The sequence below is a fragment of the Odontesthes bonariensis genome, chromosome 4, assembly GCF_027942865.1.
Source record: "Odontesthes bonariensis isolate fOdoBon6 chromosome 4, fOdoBon6.hap1, whole genome shotgun sequence".
Taxonomy (NCBI): domain Eukaryota; kingdom Metazoa; phylum Chordata; class Actinopteri; order Atheriniformes; family Atherinopsidae; genus Odontesthes; species Odontesthes bonariensis.
This window is the reverse complement of record NC_134509.1, coordinates 26,145,183-26,160,909: the sequence shown is the minus strand read 5'-3', so window position 1 is coordinate 26,160,909 and position 15,727 is coordinate 26,145,183. Positions and strand designations below refer to the sequence as shown.

General features: G+C 43.5%; 1 protein-coding gene across 3 annotated transcripts; it reads right to left on the bottom strand.

Annotated features, from left to right (window-relative positions):
* Positions 1 to 15: 15 nt before the first annotated feature.
* marf1 (meiosis regulator and mRNA stability factor 1) lies at positions 16 to 15,642 on the bottom strand. 3 transcript variants are annotated; one of them, XM_075463706.1, is made up of 27 exons: positions 15,556 to 15,642; positions 14,778 to 14,988; positions 13,185 to 14,042; positions 12,788 to 12,950; positions 12,427 to 12,641; positions 12,120 to 12,237; positions 11,853 to 12,025; positions 10,428 to 10,946; positions 9,393 to 9,547; positions 8,997 to 9,158; positions 8,719 to 8,905; positions 8,391 to 8,569; positions 8,144 to 8,224; positions 7,758 to 7,994; positions 7,551 to 7,670; positions 7,255 to 7,433; positions 6,925 to 7,145; positions 6,689 to 6,831; positions 6,430 to 6,563; positions 5,959 to 6,161; positions 5,494 to 5,721; positions 4,963 to 5,202; positions 4,609 to 4,869; positions 4,358 to 4,418; positions 4,081 to 4,185; positions 3,017 to 3,190; positions 16 to 2,873 (listed from the first exon to the last, which is right to left on the bottom strand). In XM_075463706.1, the coding sequence occupies exons 2-27, from the start codon at positions 14,931 to 14,933 to the stop codon at positions 2,677 to 2,679; spliced, it is 5,469 nt and encodes a 1,822-aa protein (XP_075319821.1). In that variant the 5' UTR covers positions 14,934 to 14,988; positions 15,556 to 15,642; the 3' UTR covers positions 16 to 2,676. The 3 variants fall into 3 exon arrangements, with proteins under 3 accessions (XP_075319821.1, XP_075319822.1, XP_075319823.1); XM_075463707.1 differs by having other exon boundaries at positions 16 to 2,870; XM_075463708.1 differs by having other exon boundaries at positions 13,836 to 14,042.
* Between the last annotated feature and the right edge of the window lie 85 nt (positions 15,643 to 15,727).

Sequence of the window (15,727 nt, the reverse complement as noted above, 5' to 3'; positions counted from 1 at the left end):
ACAGGAGAAGCAGAATTGATGCTTGTGACATTTTATTCATGGAAGTCTTTTTGGTCCCGTCAATAATAACCGTTACAACCACATCTGGTGCAGCAAGGCAGTAAAACAATGCGACTGAGTGGGCAGGTGAGCGTAGAGCAGACACATCAGTGAGACAGTTGTCGAGCAGGTAAACAAAAATTCATCACAAGGCAAATGCTTCAAGGACAGCCGAATAAACAAGTTCCTTAAAATCTGCTGTTGAACAACTGACTAAGAGACACAGTAAGGTGCACAGGGAAAGATAACTTATTTAAACCCCTTTGCAAACATGTATTTCATGAACCAAAACTATGCATAAATGCATATTTCAACAGGTACAGTAGCTTCTCATTGATCTAAACAAAACAAGAACTCAATAAAATATGAGTTAGTTGTCACTGAAGTACTCTGAGTTCCAGCAAAGCCTAGCAACTTCTCTAAGTAATGCCTTCATATTGCCAAATCTAGAATGTTCTTGTGAGCAGCAATTTTCTGTCTTTGAACCACCTACAATTTTAAATCATTATTCTGAACCGGCGACTCTTTAATCAAAGTGGTTTCCCGACAGTCCATAAAACATAGCGTGAGATATAAGCCGTAACAGCCCAAAAAATATTCTGATTTGCACGTCACATTTTAGGAAGATGTGAGGTAGGACTATTTCCACACCAAGTTGAGATCCAGTCTGACGAAGAAAATTCATGTTAGAATAGTTCAAACACAGACTTAATCCACTAGAAAGTGCAAACAAACTGAATAAGTGGGCTGTTACCCATCCTCCAAGCGTTTTCTCTGAACACAAACAACCTCTGCCTTTGACTTCAGCAGCACCTGGGTCAGTTTCACAGGCAGCAGACATTAGGTGGCATTTCAGCAGCCAGCAGCCGATTAAACACTTTAGACAAAGAAAAGTTGAGAATCAAACGCACATTTGTAAGTTAAAACTACCCCATGTGGGATGTGAGAGGGTGGGGAGGAGAGATGGCACCTTTCTTTCTGCGCCGTGGCAAATACAAGCCATTGTAAAAGCCCGGTAGATACCAGAGAGCCGCAGAGGGTCCTCTGTGTGTTCAGTCTGTTCAGGAGGCTTCCCGAAGCCCCCAGCCTGGTCCTCAAACCCACAACCTCCGTCCCATCTCCCCCTAAAACTCACATCCATCCACTGTGACATTAAAAATCAAACTCAGGAGCGCTTGTTGCCCTCCTCAGACTCTTCAACTCAGAGCGGACTCCACCACTTGTACAGTCCCTACCAGCAGCAAAGGTTACCTCAACAAACCTTGAGCACTTCCAAGGCGACTGCTAGGGAGATGCCAAACGATCCAAAAATCGTGGTGGAAATAAAGACCGATCTTAAACAAAGTCATCTGTTCCTGCCTGCTCCTCCTGGGATTACACTTTGCATAAACTCAGTTATGCACTCCATGCACATTTCACACCACCAACTCCAGTGTAAACCGCACACGGACAAAACACAGCTAAAAGAACTCAAAACACACCGACTGCTGGCTAAAGACAAACAATAAAAGTATGTCAGTATCTGCTGCCCAAAGAACACACACACACAGAAGGAAAATCAAGTGCCACCCTTCTCCTTTTCAGGCCTTCATTATTGGCCACAGAGAGAAAAGTCAAAACCTTGCTATGATCTAGGTCAGTAAATGATAATGGGGAAAAAGAAAAGAAAAAAGAAAAATCCAGAGAGCAGCCATTGATGCAATGCGAGTCAAAACCTTTTGATCCAGGCCTTAAACAGCCGTTTCTCTTCAGTCCCATCACTGAACTGCCCTCATTCCACTTCATTTAGACCAAACTCTCCCACAGACGACCAAATACCCTGCACAGTATAGAAGGAACTAAAAACAACATGCGTACGCTTCCTTTAGGAGGAGAATTTATCTCAGAGATAAGCTACTACTTTTTTTTAAAAAATTCTGCAAAATGAGACAGCCAGGAAGCTTGGGAGCTGGATTGCTCGACATTTTTCGGGGTTACCTACAAAGAAAAGTCCTATAGATTTGAAAATATTGTTTTAAAGCAAAGTTATTGTCTTTGGAGAGACAACAAGAAAGTAATGCTGAAGGTGTCTCGACATAATTAACTTACAACATCCATCTAAAAACCTTCCTTTTATATGTCAACGTTCCAAACTGAAAATGTGGGCAGCTACATTTCTTTGATTTTGACAGAAAACCAAGTTATTCATCACTAGCATTCCTCCCATTGTTAAACAACACTCTGTACACAGTGACAACCAACTCAGTTTCATTCATAGTAAGCACGAGTTCCTCAACACAGTGGATATGGCTCTAAACTGAGGATGCACAGTGATTGAACTCAACTGCTGTTGGGATGAAAAACAGGTTACAGCAGCTGAATTCAGCAAATTAAAGAACTGCAGAAAATCTGCAATGAGAAAAATCAGAGCTTGGTGGACATCAGTGAAAACTAAACAAAAAAAAGATTGCTGATGAGAAGAAGAAAGCAGAGTAATGCAACAGCCTGTTGGGATGTAGAAGTTACAACACAAATACTCTTCAGGGGTCATTTTTATGTAGTGCGTTTGATGTGGCCTGTCAACTCTTCTATTCAGAGTTACGCTTTGTGAATACTAGTATTGCCGTGTACGAGACTGGGCCTGGATGTGTGAGAGGATCATAGGCCTGCTGTGAATGAGAAGTTGGCAGCTAGTTTGATTTTGCTGCGTGAGGCTCTTCTGCCGGGGCTGTTCGTGGACAAAAGGCTCATCATGTCAGGAGCCGGTGGCGGTCTGGTGACTGCAGAGTCGTCTGTGCTGCCAGGATGCTCCGGTGGATCATCTGCTGCTGGATCTTCAGATTCAGCACTTTCTACTGTCACACACAAATACAGACTGAGCTAACACAAAGATGCAAGTGACAGTGGCAGCTACCATGTTAGTTAAATAAAGGGGGAACTTGAATGGATGCCTCCAGAGTCAGTTCTACTTAAATGAACCTGAAACACTAAATCTGACCTGTTGGTATCTGTGGTGGTGGAGTCTTCTCAAAGTGCATTAGGTCAATGTGCTGGAGGACGACTGGGTCCGGGTGGAGCTGAGGTGATGGCAGACAGGATGGTACAGGACCACACAACAGGTCCAGTGGTGACGTTAGACACAGCAGCTCCGACTCTGCAGCTGCATCACCACCTGGCAGAGAGAACAACAACCCACCTGAAAATACAGACACCTTTGCAGCGGCGACTGCAGTAAGCAGAAAACTTTAAAGAGAGAAAGTGCAAGAATCCTTCAGGTCATGAGGAGCTTAACACCCCGTCTCAGGTTGGTATGAGTGGTCAGCTGTCGGTGACGGCTGAAGGAGGGGGGAGCAGCCTGACTCGAGATACTTCATCCAATGCAATCTCATCATGTTGTTACAAGAAGGCGATCCCACATATATGCTGCTTGGCCATATGAAACCGACTTCAAGCCCCCTTGATTTCCTTCCCATTTTTCCTCATCAATGTTAGACTGTACTGGCTCCTGTATAGTGGAATGATTAATACCGCTCTTCATACTGGCTCAGTTCCCAGCTTCTTTAAACAAGCTGGACCCATCTCTTGCAAACAGTTACAGGCCATATATCCTGACAACCTTTTACGTTAAAGATTTTGGAAAAAAATAAAAATAAAAAAAAGTAGTAGAGCAATCAAATTTCTTGGAGAAAAAAAAAAAACCCAAAACAATGTTTTGGATATTTTACAGTCTGGTTTTAGAAAACTGCACTCCACTGAAACTGCTTTACTTTCCAGTTTAGTTTCCAGTGACATTTTGATGGCAGCAGAAAACACTGCTTTGGTTTTATTGGAGCTCACCTTTGCTTTTGATACCATTGGCTGCAGCACCATGGCAAACAGGCTTGAGGACTAGTATGGGATTAGTGGTGCTGTTTTAAAATGGTTCATGTCGTATCGATCTGAAATCTTTGGGTGTTTGTATGAATCAAGTGAAGTCTGAAACAACAACTCTGCCTTTTGGGGGTACCCGAGGGTTCGGACGTGAACAATCTTGGCCAGTCTATATGAGGAAATGCATATCACCTGGACTCTGGGTTCCAGATGTTGCAGTGCTAACAGGACTGTCTCTCGGGCTCTCGATGTTCTCTCCTGGCTGGGGACTGTTGGGCACTGAAGAGCTTGCTCTAGCTAAAAACACAAAAAACCCCATATGATCATGGCATGTATACACCGCGCAGGCACATCTCATTAAATCACAGCCACAGCTTATCCTTCAGTCATCAATCAACAAGGTCATCGAGTCTGATTTAAACATATTGGCTTAGACTAATTAAACATGCACTGAGAAATAAGCCTTTACCTTTCATATCGTTCTTCAAAACGATAATCCTCTTGTGACCGTGCCCTTTGATCCAAACCACCTGACAATACAGCCACAAACAATCCACAAAAAGAGTTCAAACAAACAAAGATAACTGTATCAGAATAATACAAACTACAGGTTGTGTGAACAGAGGCACCTCTTTAAGAGAGGCCTCTTTTTTCACTTTGTAAAGTTTGACAACTGTTCTAGTTGACATGAACAAATGAATACAACAAAGACATGTCCACCTGTGGAATGGCGCTGAGAAGCTCATCAGTGCTGAAGCATCCGTAAAAGCGTGGTTCAAGGCTGCAGCCTGTAAATTTGCTATAAGCCCCCTGGAACTCAGTCAGGAAGATCTGGTTGTAATGGTAAGTGTGGAGCAGCGCACAGACGTTACGAGCAAACTGGTAAAGCCTGGTGAGCCTCACCCATTCATCCCCACTACCACTGGCTGTGTTTCCAGCCAGTGGTAGTGGTCCATCTTCATCATTTTCTTCATGGTACAGCTGGAGGAAAAAGAGAAAAGGTCACAGACATTAACTTTTAAGAAGGCAAATGTAAAATCATTAAGCTTCTGGAAGGAAAATTCTTGTTCCTACCTCCACAAGATATGGGAGACTCTTGAGTAACTCGCTCAGGGAGAGGAACCCATATTCACATGGATTTAGCAGGTTTCCCTGAGCTGTGAGGTAGCGCTGGCTCAACTCCTCCACCTTCATCCCCTTGGTGAGTTGATCGTTTTCTTGGGACATGAGCAGAGCCAGCAGCTGGGAGGTCAGCAACCTCAGAGACTTCCTGTTGATCAGCTGCACTTCCCGACCTTCTGAGCCAGCCACCACCTTGAATATGACAAGAAAATGGCTTTTTGTGAACTCCTGTATTGTAGGTAGCAGAGTACAGGGTTACACAAGCAAAGTGGTAGGGTAATGCCAAAAAACAGCTCCAAATTAGATGAATCAGGCATTCAAACACATCAATATTAGAGATGTACCAATTAAAATTTCTTAGTTGACCCAGATTCATTTTGTTAGACAAAGGCCTGACTAATCCATCATATTTGGACAGTTCAGATTTTCAGATAAAAAAAAAAAAAAAAAAGCTGAAAAACAAGTAAGAACACGTGTTCTTACCTTGACAACATGGCAGAGTTTGGCCAGCAGAGCGGGCAGGGAGGTTGCGTCATAGTCCTGAAGACGGAGACCATAACCAAAGGTCTTGCTGTACTCTGTGAGCAGCTGGCCGACAGGAAGACTGGAGTTCTTCTGAGCTCGCAGCAGCTTGACCAGCTGAGCTGCCAGAGCCTTGACGCGCTCAACCTCCGTCAGAGTCAGGCCCTTCTCCTCGCCGCATTCCAACACCTGATGGAGGAGAGGGAATTGAATAAAATCAAGAAAAAATAGAATAGAAAAAAAAAGTAGCCAGAGTATAGGAATAATGTCCTACTGAGTCAAGCAGCAATGTATAACATTGAGTAAAATAAACTTTCATTGATTTAAAAAAAAAAAATCCCACTCAAGGGTAGACCGTTGCCGTCACATTACAACCACCAATACACACCAAAATCTCCCTTCATCTCGCTCCTTGACCCGACTTACCATCAGAACGTCGGGAATTGCTTCGAAGAGCTCCATGAGCTTGGTGAATCCGTAGTAGCTGAGCTTGCACTGACGACCAAAGTGGTGGTGGTACGTAGGTATGAACTTACTGAAGGGCATTTGGCAGTGAGGCTGGTGACGGAGGAGGTCCACCACCTCCTTCCCAAACTGCTTGGTTCGCTCCATTTCCTCTACAGTCCGCTCTGAAACAAGAGGGAGCAACTTCTTAAAGAAAATATTATGCAGATACAAAGTGAAACTTACCACTTCTGTCTTTTTAAGTAAACAGTCTTCAGACATTAATGTAAATTAGATGACCACTGGCAACATTTTAACACAAGTAGTTTAAGCAAATACTTATAAAGGGTCACTTTAAATAAGCAAATCTGAATTCATTCATGTCTTCAAAATAAACTAGTGGTGTATTTAACATTTCCGATTCACTTTCCAAAACAAGCGTTTTAAACTGACCCCTCTTAGGAACAGAGATGATTGTGTCCATTGCTTGGTGTGTGATGGTGATGGTGGTGTCAGGGATCTCCGTCAGCAGGTCCATCAAGTCACATATGCCGTAGTCTGTTACCTTCCAGTCTCTGGAGAAGCACCTGAGTTAAATGAACACATTACAAACATCTAAAACTAATGATCCAAACTCTTCTTAGACAGTTTATTTATGAGGGGAAGTCACAGTGAAAGCCATCATCAACAGCTCCAAATAATGTTTACTGACCAATGATACGCCTGCATGAAGTCCCTGATTGCCACTTGCTTGCTGGCTTGAAACTTAAGTAGTTTAAGCAGGTCTTGGGTGAAGCGCTTCACTTGCGCTCGGTGGGTTAGGGTCAGTAAACGCTTGGTGCCCATACCCAAGATCTGTCATTGAAGAAAACGCATTTTTAAAAGCAATATAACAATACATAAAAACAAAAAAAAATTGGTTATAATAGATTATTCTCAGTACAATACCTGTAGGACATGTGGCACAGCCTCCAGAAGCTCAAGCAACTTAGAGAAGCCATAGTCAGAGACACGGCACTGCTTGGCAAAGTGATGGTGGTATAAAGGTATGAATTTGCTGATTGGCATGATGCAAGATGTCTGACTCTTCAACAGATCAATAATCTCTCTGCTAAACTGGATGAGCTGTGGGTTGCCAACTGGGCTCTTGCAGCGCTGAATCCATGGCTCTGCGTGGAAACAAACACACAGCAGTGATAAAAATGAATAGATATGAACTTTAGAGAAAAAAAAAAAAAAAAACTACTTCAGAATTCTGACATTTGTGAATATTCTTACCAGAGTTTTGTGCAGGTGGTTTGTTGTGGACCCACTTGATGACTTTGAAGCCATTCTGAGCTGTGACGATTGTGATACTGGGAACACAGGTGATGAGATGCTCCAGAGGAACGCCATCCTCCATCGTCTCATTTCCAAGCTGCAGAGGGTTGAATTTTGCAGCATAACAGTCTGGGAAACTAAACAGAAATCAAACCACATTAGTCACTTTGTAACGACTGCAAATATTGCCAAGTCTAAAGGAAAAAGGTTTGAGGTAAAAAGCTTGTACATGGATTAATGAGCTATTTTGATACCTGAGAAGAGGAAGAGTGCCCTCATGTGACTGCAGCAGACTGTGGATCTCAGAGGCTAAGGTGCTCAGCGACGTCACAACAAAGGGGATTTTGTAGGAGTCGGGGTCAAAGTCAGCCTCACTACAAACAAGCAACAAACAAAAACTCCAATCAGTGATGGAGGAAGAGGTGGCAGTCTGCTAACCCCTCCTGTCCACATTTCTATACCTGAAGTCCTTTTGTGCATAATGCTGTCTGCAAACAGGCTCGTGGTACTCAAGCTCCTCAAATACAACAGGGCTCCCACTTGAGGAGGAGCCCTCCTGGGACTGCGAGGATCCTAGTGGACTCTGTCGAATTTGGCTATTTTGCAGAAGGCATATAAGCTTTGAGCCTCCCTGTTCCCGCACTGAAAGCAGGTCCGGTAGCCTGTAGAGGTCACCAACCGCCAGTTTACGGGAATATCTAGATACGGGGGATAAAAAAAATAAAAAAAAATAAAGACAAAGTTTAAAAACGCATCCACTTTTTAATGTAGAGTTTATCGTCTTGTAAATTAGTGCAAAACACTATTAAAGAGGGTTTGAAAGCCAGTCGTCGAGACAGGTACTAACTTCTTCTCATAGATCTCAGTGAACTTGAATAGAGGAAGGCAATTTGCAGGTGCATCCTGAAGAATACAGATGATCTCTGTGCTGTAAAAGACAAAAAGGTGAACTTTAACAACAAAAATCAAACAACGAAAAAAAAAAAAAAAAAAAAAAAAAAAGTTTGTGTGTTCAGTCACATCTCCGAAGCTTTAATAATCACGACCAACATATTCACCAAACAGTCGAATACACCTCAAAATAGAAACTTTACCTGAGCAAAGCAAGAGATTTGTTGTTGCTCCCGGTGATCAGAGACACCTGAATACGTTTGCCTCCAATCTTATGACGGTGCAGGCCACTAACGGCCCCAATAGCCTGCTGCAGGGAAACCATCTGAATTGTGGCCTTCAGCTGATAATCAGTGTGGGGACTCAGCTCCACAGCTTTCACCTAGACAAAACAAGTCAGACCACAAGGACAACTTTGAATGAAAAGATTAATCTTGTCTCAAATAGGGAATGTTTCTATCTCACTGCAAGCAAACGCTAATATTTTCTTCCTTTGGACTAAGATTTGATCTGTGCATAAATCAATTTGACCTGTCCATATCGGGAGAAGCCGTCATGCAGCGTCTGCTGCAGATCCATACGAGACATTCTGTAGTCCAGGTTGGCCACCTGGACCTCTGCCCCCTCAGAGAAAGGCTCAGCAGAACCTTCAGGGCAAGGACTACGAGGGGTAGCAAGTAGAGGCGAGGAGCGGCTGGACAGGGAGGGGGATGCACTCCTTTTTTTTTTTTGAGAAACGGAAGATATTTGAGGACGCGGCTTATGTTGTCTTTTCTGTTTGACATTATGAAATGCTGGATAATGTGTACCTGGACGACCAGGAGCCCTGAGACGAGACAAGAGGACTGAAGCTCCTGTGCAGATTCAACTTGCTGAAGGCTGAGGGTGTGCTAATTTGGAACTCCCCTGAGGTCCTATCCCCTTTTTCTGCCAGGGATTCAGTCACACTTCGGGGACTGGAACAGTCTCTTCTACACAAAAAAAAGATGGGTGAAAAAAAAATTAAATAAAAAAATATATATACATTATACTGGACAAATAAAAGTTGGTGTCGAACTATTAAAGACAAACAAACAGCAAATGTCCTGCCCCTCCCAGGTTAAAGCTACTGTTTTCATACTTTACAAAGAAAGAAATATTAAATCAGAAGAGTTTAATCTCATTATCAAGTGAGACATTCTAATGTCCCCCGTCTATGTGTGTACCTCTTCTTGTACATGGCTTCTCCGGGAAGGCCAAGCTTGGACAGATGCTCCAGTGCTCTCGTCTCACCATTGCCGTGGGGTGACAAGGAAGCACCACGTCCTTTGTCCAGGTGGGGAAGACCCACTCTGGACCTGCCCTCTGTATTAACCAGCTCCTGGATCAAGCAGAAGGGAGGAAATATTATTTATGGCTGGATACTGTTCATGTCTTTAATGTGTAAAGGCAGCAGGAGGGTCAGATGATTAGTAAGATTTGTTAAGGCACATGAAAACAAGGTAGAAAAGTAACAGAAGGACATAAACTAATGTTCTGGGATAGAACTAGAGATGCATGTTTAAAATTCACACGCCAATGTAGCGTATTGCACAGTCCAATATAGTGAATTTTACTGTGATTTCAACCTGCTACAAAGTCAGTCAAGAGAACTGTGACAGCAGAAGAGACAGCTTTACAAGATTTACATTAGTTGCTTGTCACAAAGCCAGTGATCAAGAGAAATAAAGAAATAAAAACTCCAACTGAAAGTCCTCTTTACTGTAAAGCAACAAAATCTCCATCTGTAGCTTTTGTTTGTTTTTCAAATCCAGATAGATACATTTTTTTGCAATTCAGCAAGAAAAACAAAAGAAACGTCAGTTTTGTCATGATGGAAAAGATCACGAGGCAATTTCCCACAGTTCAGAAGAAGAAAATGGAGATCAGACAAAAACTGGCTACCCACAAAGCAGAAGTTTGTAAGCTCAAATATACTGAACAAACACACAAAAAGATTAAGCTATATGGCAACTCATTAATCATATGATTAATGAACAACATGCATGCAGGACAGGAGGGGATGAATGAAGCACGAGCAACAATTAATACATGCAAGCACAGGCAGACATTAAGGCAAGCGGGCAGTTATAAGCTGTTAGTTAAAGCAGCAATTAGAAGGGCACTGAGAGGGGGCAGGGAATGCGATTTACATGCCAGTCCAGACAAGGACAGAGGGCAGTGGAGTTTGAGGGGAAGCAGGCATAGATGAGTCTGCTGACCTGATGGGGCTTGGCTGGAGCACCACCGGGAGGCCCACTGGACCCCCTCCTGGGGCTGTAGGGCCTCTCAGGCTCTTGGCCAAGGGTAGGGCACGGGCGTGTTGCCCGCCGTGGCCTCCTGGGCGACCTGGGCTTCTCCAGGGGAAGAAAAGAGAATGCGGATATTGATGGGGGAGGGGCGAACACTGAATCCTGGGTTTGATAGGTCTGGGGCTGATTCTGAGGCAAGTGATGGGACTGAGACTGGAGCTCAGCCTCAGGACTGGCATCATCTTTGAGCCTTGGGGAGAAGGAAAGGCTGATTCGGTGGCCAAACACATCCTCATTTTCCATTCGCTTGCGGGCCCGTGCAGCTGCCTCAGGGCTGCCAAAACGGAGGACTGCTGCGCCCTGGGACATGCTCAGCACCTTGCCACCACAGTTGTCTGACAGGCGGCGGAGCCTGAGCTTCACGGCATTCCGAAGGCTCTTGTCACAGATGACAGGGAGGTTGTGCACATGGACAAGGTTGAAACTGGGCTGAAGGAGGGGAGGAAGAGACATCGCGCTTGTGTGGTTTGTATGATTTCCACTTAAAAAACTGAAGCTGTTTTTGACCTACTTGAAAAATAAGTTAGAGAATGGCTGACAGTGGTAAACAGTGATGACAGCAAGTTTTCAAACCCTTTTACATTTACTACACATCTTTAAAAAGATTGGCTGGTGTTTGATTAACTTCCACACGATGAGAAGCATAGTCTTTTATTCTGATTAAAAGGCGATTAAACTTTCCGACTACAATTGCCAAACGTGTAAGTGGAGCAAGCCAGAGACAGCATTTTGCCTCATTAATAGCACTCCTATAGTCAGACTTCATGCTGTGGGGATGTTTTTAAAGGGATATTTTGTTGTTTTTAAAGATACTCGAGTATCTCTCCAGCAGTAAACATTGTTATCAGGTTGGAGTCAAGATAACAGCTGCTCAGCACAGGGACAACAGAAAAGAGAATTTTTTGCCGTCTGAGACAACCGAAACCTCAAATTTCACTACAGTTTCTAAAAAAAATACAAAGTAGCGCAAAGCGACACTTTCTCATCAGCCTTTTAATTTGTAAAAAAATAAATGAAAAATCGAAGAACACGCGTGTTTAGTTTGATGGGGAAAAAAAGAAAAAAGGGGTACAAACGTGAAACAAAAAAAAAAAACGTGAAAAAACTGAAAGAGTCCGAAAACTTTCTGTCAGCACTGTAGATGTGAAGAAGAAAAAAAAAAAATCCCCAAAATAAGTCTGAAACTGCCTCACACTCTGCTTTCTTGGCGAGTCCACACTAAAATAAGATTGTTCATTGTTAAACTGCACAGTATCCACTTACCTTACTCAATAGAACATCAATTAAAAACAAAACATCATTCTTATAGACCCCAACGCAGAATTAGAGGCCTACCTGTGCTTTGACAAGCATACGTGGTGGCAGATCAGCTGTGATCTCCTGAAAGGCCACGTGGCTGTGTGCGTGCTGCAGAAGGGCTGAAGACGTATGGTTTCCGTGGACCAGAATCACCTGGAAACCGTGGCGATGACGCAAGTCACTCAACTCGCTTGCAAAATTCACGTCCGCTGTTGACAATGAGAAGAAATTACATTTTTTAAGTCACAGAAGTTTCTGTGACACTATGGCTGTAATACTCTGCTGTTAATCTTAGGAACTCACAAGACACTAGTACGACAGTTGCAGGTGCAGTGTGGGTCTCAGCAAAGCGTCGTAGGCTCTGACGCAGCTTATCATCTGCAGCATTCTTGGACGTGGCGTTAATGTGTGCAACAGTAACCTGATGCAAAGGCAACATTTTTTTTCCTTTTTCAAACCTCCAATGTACAGTGTCCAGTTTATTGTGTGCGTAGCACAGGTACACCAAATTCTCCCAATCAAACTTCATAAGTCCCATTTTTAGTGGCAAATATAACCAGGGAAATTATTCTTAAAGCTAAAAGCATTTTTATATAAATTTTGCTGATACCTGGCAGTTGTTGAGCTCTTGGATGACAGCTTTACTCTCCTTGCTGATATCACAGACGCAAATAAACTCAGCTTCACGATGTCCCTGGAAGAAACGGCTGCGAATACGCTGGACTACAGCTCCAGCAGAGCGTCCACTGGGCACATTGCAGTTCTCAATGTCCCAAAAGACACCCACTGGAGGGATGTTCTCAGGGCCACTACTTTCTGGAGAACCTAACAAAACAAATCATTAAAAAACTGGAGGCATCTTAACAGCATCAATTCTCTGAAATTACTTCACAGCTGGCGCCGTTCCGACAGGAAATGCAATACATGTCAGATATGTGGGTGTCCAAAACTGGATTATAAAGTTCACTAACCATACTTATATCCAGTCTTGCCAAGGTTGCTGGAGGGCATGATTGCCTTGCCATCAGATGATGTGCCACAGCCATTACAAATAGGGACAGGCATAGAGGCAGTTTGAGGGGTAGGAATATTGGGCCACACTTTATCAGGCCCTGTAGTCAGACCATTCATGGGCTGCAAATAAGGAAAAGTTAAACCACTGACAGGGAAACTGAAACCCAACTGACATGAAAATGAAATAATAACATGCCAAAACATACAAAAACAGTGCTAACAGTGTCTACATGGTTCTGTAATCAGTGGACGCAGGATCCAGTTGCCTACATATTTATCACACAGACAGACACACACACACACACACACACACGCATACAAAGAAAGGAATAATGAATAAGGAACTCTACCAACCTTCAACAAGTACTCCTGGCAGTAGTGTCCCCCCTTCACACAAACCGTGCTTTCAACATTTAGGTGCATAGGATTAGAGTAAAAGTGTGCCGAGGTGGTTGAAGCAGTAATAGTGTTGGTAGCTGGGTAATCACAGAGTATGCTTCTCTGGGATCTTCTGGCTGATGGGCTGCAGTCCACACCACAGGTGTAAAACCCAGAAGAGGCCAAGCAAGAGCCATGCAAAGGAGCAGGTAGAGAGGAAACAGAGGAAGCCAGAGGGGCTAAAGAGGGAAAGATGTTGGGTTGACTGCATGGGAGAGGTGTAGCTGAGCAGGTGTGGAGAAGCCCCGAACAGCAGGGGTGGTAGGGGTGTGATGAAAGAGGCTGCGAGGTAGCAACAGAGGGCAGGCAAGGTTTACAACCAAGATTGAGCAAAGAATCAGAGACCTCAACTCCACTGCCACAGCTTGGTTTACATTTAAGCTGATAAACAGATGAGGATACAGAGCAGGACGCAGAGCTGCTACTGATGGGTGCTCCAAGAGAGCGTTGGGCTGTATAAAGTGAAACAACCCCATCAATGTTGCCACGGCTACCAACAACACCTCTGCCACCCAACAACCCGTAGCCATCTGTGCTGCAATAGTCACAGTGGGTGCAAACGCTTACTTTGGGGTTAGCCCCTTCTTGCTGTTGCGGTAGATGTTGGTGAGAGTCTTGTGAAAGCTGAGGAGGAGGCGGCAAGCAGGGGGGAGGCAAATGGAGAGGGGCCAACGGAAAGGGCTGGGATAATTGGGAGGGGGAGCTGTGGTGTGGAGGAGGAGGAGGAACATCTTTCAGTTCCAGCACAGCCTTTCTGTTGTCCATGTAATTGTTCTGAAATACGAAAAAAGCAAAAAAAAAAACAACAACATTAAAGTTTTAGTCCAGTGGATTGTTTTGATTAAATGTTTTCAAATTACATTAAAAAGCTTCATGATAGTCAGCTGAACCCACTCATTGAGGAGGTACCATCTGAAGTGGGAAGCAAAGTATATAAAAGTACTTTGAACTAATTGAAAGAGTCAGGGAGTAACTTGAAACTGAAAAAACAGACAAAGGAGAAAAGGGTTTACATATCCCATTCTGATCCGAACGAGTCTTCAAATAATCTTCACATTCAAATCTGTACTAAGTGCAGTTTTCCTGCGATCAGTTCACCCAGGACACACGTTAGCAACAGGTCTGAACACACTCGCACTGCTGGCTGTTATTAGCATTTAATGGTGTTCAGGGAAATCATTAATGCAAATGTATATAACCACTACTTACATATTCCTCATAAACTGTCAGTGCTCTTACACTGATGATGCACTTTTATTGGAATACATTTATGACTCAATACCCAATCAAAAAGGTTCATATCTGTTAATTAAAAAAGGTTGAAAGCATCTATAACGCAACAAACATTTGATATAATAGTCAGTGAAACTTAAAACTTTAGACAGATGCTCAGAGAATGCACCAACAACATTTTGTGTTCAATTCCCTGGTTTTCAATAACGATCTTCCAACTTCGCGCGTAAAATGTTTGTGTAGAGCTCTCTTGAATGTTTCAAGATGTATACATACACTTTTACTTGTCGTCTGAGGGGATGTTGTCTCATTTGCGGGGAAGCAGTCTTTGAGTTTCCACAGCAGAGTGGAGGCCTCTGTTTTGGGGTGACTGAGCCATGACATGGGTCTAGAGCTGCATATGGATCTCTCCTTCCCCAGTCCTTCCATCATACAAACCACAGGGGTCTTTCACCACACCTTCGTCTCTCTTTACTCTCATGCTTTCCTGTGCGGAGGAAATGAAAGTGAAGATCGGACGTGTCCTTCCGTTTTACTGATACTGATATAAGGCACCGACTCATTTTTGATAACACGGTCTCGTGGTTAAAGTGCGCTTCAGCCACGTAATACGGCTTCGTAGCCAGCTCAAAACAACCACAGGAATTTCGATGTTGAAAACCTTCGTAAATTTTACGATTTCGACAGATTTTATGAAGCTGGTGCCAGTTTTGTTCCACCAAAACGAGCCAGAGAAACAAACAGACCTTACGTTCCGTTAGCTACAAGCTAGCTAAGGTTATGGTCGTCTGAGTTAAAGCCGTTTATATCAGTACTAATTTGCTAAGTTAACTAGCTAGACTGCTGCCTAAAATGGTCCCTTTACCAAACTCAACTTTACCTATGTGTAGCTACTCGGGCTAACAACAGACACCGTTCATTTAACTTGAGCAGGTTTGTCAAAACACAAGCATAAGTGCTCCTCAACGCAACCGAACACTACATTTACGGTATAATCATTATTACTTGATAATTGTAAACCATTTTCACAGCGGTAGGTAATTCAGCTAGCTACCTGCGAAGGTTTCCTCCTTCACATCCTCCTCACCGAACCGTTCCCTACTATCTATCTCTCTGGAAACGCGCACCTTTTTGTAACCAACCACCGCCAGAAAGCAGGAAGAGCTGTCGTAAATCATGTTGTTTACAGATTGCGTGTTGTGTAAAGCGACTTTAAACGTAATCGA